This window comes from Corvus kubaryi, unplaced genomic scaffold (genome assembly GCF_017639235.1).
Source record: "Corvus kubaryi isolate FWS band 111438036 unplaced genomic scaffold, C.kubaryi_AGA036_p1.0 37284, whole genome shotgun sequence".
NCBI lineage: Eukaryota > Metazoa > Chordata > Aves > Passeriformes > Corvidae > Corvus > Corvus kubaryi.
In genome coordinates this window covers 1,064,956-1,071,890 of record NW_024581088.1, presented here as the reverse complement: position 1 = coordinate 1,071,890, position 6,935 = coordinate 1,064,956, and the positions used below count along the sequence as shown (strand labels likewise).

The 6,935-nt window shown below is 54.9% G+C and overlaps 1 protein-coding gene across 3 annotated transcripts in view; it reads right to left on the bottom strand.

Annotated features, from left to right (window-relative positions):
- Positions 1–6,935, bottom strand: part of CALN1 (calneuron 1) — a 125,209-nt gene that overhangs the window by 10,486 nt on the left and 107,788 nt on the right. For all 3 annotated transcript variants that reach the window (XM_042025868.1, XM_042025867.1, XM_042025866.1), the window contains exon 5: positions 2,470–2,623. In XM_042025868.1, coding sequence (XP_041881802.1) covers positions 2,470–2,623 — 154 coding nt within the window. The remainder of the gene's footprint in view (positions 1–2,469; positions 2,624–6,935) is intronic.

Genomic DNA, 6,935 nt, shown 5'->3' with positions numbered 1-6,935 from the left:
ATGTCCAGGTGTGGGGAATGGAAATGTCCAGGTGTGGGGAATGGAAATGTCCAGGTGTGGAGAAGGGGATGTCCAGGTGTGGGGAAGGGGATGTCTCTGCCCACAGGAGGAGAAGTGCTTGGGGCTGGTCTGTGGTCCAAGAACACACCCAGAGGTGATGCTGAGTGGAGACCCCCATTTCACCAAGGTGCTCCTGGAAGTTTCTGCTGGATCTGCTCCCTTGGGAGATTCCCAAATCTCAGTGGAAACCATGGGGGCTCGTCTTGGCTTCATTCCTCCCCAGAACTAAAGGCCCTTCAGCGGGGTGGATGAGACATTAAATACAGATGGGAGTTGAAAGAAATGCTTGAATTGCTGTTTGAGGAGTTGAACTGAGTTCTTTAGGGTGCAATTCATCTCATCCCAAGGTAGCACCTAAATTAAACTCAAGGAACTCTACCCAAAAAGCATCTCCTTCACTGCACTAATTAGAAGTGAGTGAGTGACCCCCAGGGAGATGCCCCAGGACAGCCGACAGCTGTCCCTTAGTGCCACCATCCCTGGCATTTCTGGGTAATTCCTGCTTTTGGTAATTCCTGCATTTGGTAATTCCTGCTTTTGAGTCCTGTAGGGATCCTGGTCTTTGAGAACTGGGGGCTCTGAGGGCACCAGTGGTCATTCCTGGCCAGCCTGGAGAGCTGCAGGGCCACAGCCTGTTCTTTCCTGGCAGAAATGCTCCTGCCAGAGCTGTCACAGACCACAACTGTCCCCTTCCACTGGGACCTGCAGCAAAACTCTGCCCCGTTGTTGACAGTTCAGCTGAGCTTTACTCCCTGCTGGATTTCTGTGTGTGTTCCCAACATCTAAAAAGGGTCTGTTTTGCTTCTAGGTTCTGCCTGGCACCAGCAATGCCAAAACATCCCACGAGAAAAGCTGTGCCTGCTGCACTTTTGGAAACTGGAGCTTCCAAAATGAGATGCTGAGCATTTGGGGCGCAGGCTTTTTCTGGGATGGTTCACAAGCTCCCAACACCCGGCGGCAGCGACAGCTGGCTCCTGGCCCCGGGGACCAGCGGGGCAGCGGGCAGCAACAGCTCCAGGCAGGGAGCACACGTCTCCTCCTCCCTGCTCTCCTCCTCCCCAGGAGGAACGCAAAGATTGTTGCTTGGCCTGATTCAGAGAGTGCTGCTGCTGCTGCCTCCCTCCTGCAGGCTTTTTAAAATTCAGCTGTGCTCGTCTCCAGCGTCTCTGCAGTGTTGAACAGAGGGTGAGGGTGCTGGGGGGAGCTGCTGCAGCCCATTCATCAGCCAGCCTAAGGACTGGCCTGCATCTCCATCCTCTGCTTTGTCTGTGGCTCTGCCTGGTGCCCTTTCAGAGCTGTTTGACCCTGCAGAGGTCAGAATTCCCCACATGGTCTGTGTGAAGTGGGATTTCTGGGGTGGGAGGCACAGTGGCTCTACCAGGGTGATGGGCTCAAGCTCTGAGCTTCTCTGTTCTGTTTCCCTGGGCTCTTCTGCACTTCAGAGGATTTCATGAAATCATGGAATGGTCTGGGTTGGAAAAGAACTTAAAAATCATCTCATTCAATGGGCAGGGACACCTTCCACTGTCCCAGGCTGCTCCAAGCCCCATCCAGCCTGGCCTTGGACACTGCCAGGGATCCAGGGGCAGCCACAGCTTGGACAACAAAGACCTGTTTGGTTGTTCCAAGCAGCAAAACTTTGGAACAGCACGAGTTCCTCTGGCCAAGGAAATGAAAATGCTGCTTCTGAGGTGGCTTAAAATGGGGAATGTCCTTGCCTGTGTCAGCTCTGTCCAAGTGCAAAATCCACTGTAGATCCCAGTTCTGATCCCAATTCCTGATCCCCCGTGGCTCTGCTGAGGGAAGGAAATGTTTCCCCCTCTCTGGCTGCCTCTGAGCACTGCTCAGCCCTTGAGTTTTCACTCTCACATGTTGAAAAGAGCTGTCCTGGCTGAGGCAGGTCCTGGCAGTTCAGAACAAAAGGTGCCCAGGGCAGCAGGGCACAGAGGCACCACCTCTGCTCACTGCTGGTGTCACAGTGCAGGACAGGACTCGTCCCAGCTATTGCCTGGGAACCTTTTTGGGATTTGAACAGAAAACTGGAGGAGCCCAACACGGCTTGGTAGGGCCTGCCAGTGCCAAGAAAGTCTTTCCATGGTGGGATGAGGGAAATAAAGGTGTTTCTGCAGGGAAATTCAGCCTGGCTTAGACACGCAGCACTTCCCTCTGCCTGCATCCCAGCAGGGAGAGGGCAGAGCCTGCACAATGTCACCCTTGTGCCTGGAACAGGACTGGCTTTGCTGAGGGATGGAGGAAGGCTGAGGGCAGCTGTGGAGCTCTCCATGGGTCCTTGCTCCTCTCACTCCAAAATACCTCCCTGCCAACTCCATGCACCCCTGTCCGGATCAGGGCGAGTTTTACAGACACAGGAAGAGGAAAATTGTGAAACCCCAGGACTTTCTCTCTCACCTTCAAACTCAGTCTGGCAGTTGCCAGAGTTCTCGTTCAAGCTCTCCTCCTCGTTGATGATGATGTTCTCGATGTCCTTCATGGTGAGGTGGTCGCGGAAGGCGTGGTACAGGATGTGCTTCAGCTCCTCCAGCGTTATCCTCTGCATGTCAAACTGTGGGAGAGAGCCCAGTTACACCCAGGGATGGGGCTCGGGCGTGAGGGCAAGACCACAATCCCCAGCTTGTGTTCTATCAGCCTCCTTTCAACAGCTCGGAGTGGGTTTTGCTCTTTGGGGTTGGTTTCACTCCAGCAGTGAATGCTGTAAATGGGTGTTGCCACTGCCAGCTCCCTTGGGCTGGCGGAGCAGCAGAGAAGCCCAGCCCTGTGCCAGGGATGGCCTCCCAGGCTGGAGAGGCAGCAGTGCAGTCCATCTCAACACAGAGAAAACCCCAAGGCATTCCCCTGGTAGCTCTTAACACCTTCCATGCACCACAACCCTATTCGTGCCCCCTTTTTTACCTTCCTAACCCCCAGCTGTGCCAGGGTGGGAGGAACAAGCAGAGGACACTTCCCTCTGAGCTCACTTCTGTTGTGGATCCAGTAGAAAACGCTGTTCTTACACCAACCAAGTGCTAAACCCACACTTCCTGCTGAACACGAACAGTTTGCTACAGAAGGACGCTGCACACGTGCAGTTTGTGGTATTAATTAATCCCTGCTAATGGTGCAGCAGAGAGGACACTCACCCTGGCTGCTGTGCAGGGCAGGGGAGCAGAGGAGCCTCTCTGAGTTTAGTCAAGAAGGACTGAAACATTCCAAGTCATGATGAGGGTTTCTGTGTGCTGCAGGTGCTCCTCCTCTGTCCAGGCCCTCAAACTGAGGCCTCACAGCCCCAAAAGGGTTTGTGCACAGCAATCAAGGCTCTCCAGGGCTCCTCCACCCCATCTGAGGCACCACCCACCCTCAGGACACCCAGAAAGGCCAAACCCCTCCAGCTCAATGCCCCAGTGGAGGGAGGGTGGTGCCAACTCACAGCTTCTTCTGCCCTGGGAGAGTGGGGCTGGAACAGGAAATTCCCATTCCTTCCCCAGCCTGAGGAGAGCAGGACAAACCAGGCAGGACAGGACACAGGGAATGGCTCCCCAGTGCCAGAGGGCAGGGCTGGATGGGATCTTGGGAAGGAATTGTTCCCTGGGAGGGTGGGCAGGCCCTGGCACAGGGTGCCCAGAGCAGCTGGGGCTGCCCCTGGATCCCTGGCAGTGCCCAAGGCCAGGCTGGACATTGGGGCTTGGAGCAGCCTGGGACAGTGGGAGGTGTCCCTGCCATGGCTGGGGTGGCACTGGATGGGCTTTGAGGTCCCTCCAACCCCAAGCCTTTCTGTGATTCTGATTCCCTGAGGGAAGCAAAACCAAACCCACAAACTACAGCAGACCCCACATTTGTACTGGCCTCAGAGAATCGTCCCTGAGCCAGGAACGGGAAGAGAATTCCAGCAGAGGTGGAACATCAGCCCTGATGAGGTGGAATGGGGTCAGCAGGTGCTGAGGGGCTGCTCCTGCAGGTGGGAAGTGAGCACGGGGATGGAATTATGGGTTTGCCACATGGATGGAGTCAGGAAGGTGCTGGGGCTCAGTTTCAGGTTGGAGTTTCCCAGGATGAAGACTCCAAAGGAATGCAGGGTGGGGTGCTGGGTGGGAAATCCTTGGATCTACCTCCATGCAATCAGCACTGCAGGAAGCCACCCAGGAGAGCTGGGACCCCTGGGCAGCTTCACTGCCCCCTGCACACCTCCAGCAACACCCCCAGCGCTGCTGCGAGGCAACCAGAGGAATTCTCCCGGACTTCCACACCTTCAGTTGCCAGGAGAAACGCTTTTTGTCTGGAACAGGATGTGAAGAGCACAGCTGCTCCCTTTCCAACACTACAGAAGCAGAGCAGGGCTGGTGAGATTTGTTTGTGCACGACAAAGCAGGGTGGGAATTGGTGATTAAATCCCAGGGGGATCTGCAGCCCAGCTTTGAGCGGGGCACCAAGGAGCCACTGGTGACAATGGGGTGCTCGCTATTTTTAGCTGAGTCCCAGAGGAACAAGGGCAGCAGAAACACCAAACCCAGCAGCCCTGCTGTTCACAGAAATGCTTTTCAGCTGGACAGACCCAGGAACTTGGTCTTTGGTCCCTGCTCGCCACTTCCCAGCCCATTCCCTGCAGCAGGGTTGGGGTTGGTGCAGGGAATGAGTGAAGGGAATTGGAGGAATCGGTGTTTCTGTGCATGCTGGATAAAAGCAGGTGGGTGTGTGCAGATCTGCCTCACACACAGGGATATGTGTGAATATTGCAGGGCCCAGATGAAGCAAAGGGCACTCAGTTTTCTTCCTTAACCCCTTGGAGGATCAATGATTTTTGCGTCTGTGCAATGCGCAGTGGTGAGGAAAGAAAACCTCAGGCTGAGCAGCTCTGAGGTGATGGGAATCCCAGAACTGGTGGGGTGGGAAGGACCTCAAAGCCCATCCAGTGCCACCCCTGCCATGGGCAGGGACACCTCCCACTGTCCCAGGCTGCTCCCAGCCCCAATGTCCAGCCTGGCCTTGGGCACTGCCAGGGATCCAGGGGCAGCCCCAGCTGCTCTGGGCACCCTGTGCCAGGGCCTGCCCACCCTCCCAGGGAACAATTCCTTCCCCATATCCCATCCAGCCCTGCCCTCTGGCACTGGGAAGCCATTCCCTGTGTCCTGTCCCTCCAGTTCCTGATGCAGGGTCCCTCTCTGCCCTCCCTCTGAGGTCTCCACAGAACCTCCTCCTGCCCAGGCTGCAGAGCCCCAGCTCTCTCAGCCCCTCAAAGCCTTTGCTGCTCTCCCTCTCCCAGCATTGCCACTAAACAGTTTTAGCAGAGCCTTCTGTGCTCCTGCCTCTGCTCCAAGCTGGAGCACAAACACAACTGTGGGATCAGCTCATCTTCAAGTGGTGCCAGCATTCATGACTTGAGGGGTTTGGGGTCTTCAGTACCAGTTAAAATCTATCTGGAGGGAAGGAATTGTTCTCTTGACAAATGCTCAGCTGCTGCTGCATCTCCAGCTCTGGCTTTTAAATGTTATGCTAATAGAGAGAGAAATTATCTTTTGTTATTGTTTTGTTGTCATTTGTGTCTTTTAGGAAGTGGAACAATCTCAGATGGGATTCAAAACCACCCTCGTTGGCTCATAGGAGTTGGACTCAGTGATCTTTGGGGTCCCTTCCAATTCACTCAGAACATTCTGTGAAGCTGTGAATTTATGCAGTGATTTTTGGTCTCTTGGCAGGAGCCCGGTCCTTGCTCCTGCTTTGCTCCTTGCAGGACACCCGTCCCCCTGAGCTCTGTGTCACCCTGGCAGCGTGTCCAGGATGGCTCCAGCTCGGGGCAGGCAGGGGCAGGCTCTGCTTGGGCTCCCAAATAATTCCTATTATCCCTGCTCTCCAACCCGGCAATTTCCCTGATTCACTTTTCAATTACGCCGGGTTTTATTGTGCTAATGACAGCAACCAGGGAGCAACTCTTAACTTTTATTGACTCCACAGAGAGGAAAACAGGGACTGTGGCAAGCTGGAAATTTTCTATAGGATTTATAATTAGGAGAAATCAATGGAGCTGCTCGTGAGCCTTGGAGCAATTCGCTGGAAGCAGTGGAACACAAACTGAGGCTCAGGCTCCAGGTGCTGCTGGGAGTGGGAACTGCGGAGAGCACCAGGAACCGGGCACTGCAGCTCCAAGGGACCCCTGCAGCTGGAGGATGTTGTCCCATGAGACACCCAGAAGGAAAAGTGGACCTGATCCAATCCAGTCCTTCTTGACTTAAAATTCCTGCAGGGAATGAATCCCTACCAGTTCCTTGAGCCTCCCTAATCCAAGTTTCCCAGGTTTGTGTCTGCCTTGCCTGCAGAGCCCCATTCCCAGATACTTCTGTCCCCTGCCTGGCCTGGGCTCCTCTGCTCCATGCAGGAACAGCCCAGTGGGAAGGGCTTGTTCCTTGAAGGACTTAAATGCTGGAATAGCACTTCTGATCATTTCATTCCATTTCATGGCAGCTCTGCTTTAAACAAAAGAGTGGGAGGCTCCTCCCTGCAATCCTGCGGGTGGGTGAGGCCGGGGGACCCTGCAGTGACAGGAGCAGGGTCGTGCTGGGGACCCACAAGGCCTTTTAAAGCCACTTTGCTCAACAAGAGGTGGGACAGGCTGCTCTGGCAGGGAGGGTTTAGCTGGGGGAGCTCTTAGACCCAGGTTTCCCACAAAAACCACCTGGAAAGGTCGGCTGGGGCTGTTGAGGGCTCCAGGTGGAGCAGGATTTTGCCTCATGTTCTGAAAATTAATTCTGCAACCCCAAAAGCTTCAGGGAATCATTTAGGCTGGACAATATCCTTGAGTCCAACCACAGGTCTGACCCCCAATCCCAGCACTAACCCTGGCCCAAAGCACCACACCTGCACTGACCCCAATCCCAGCACTAACCACA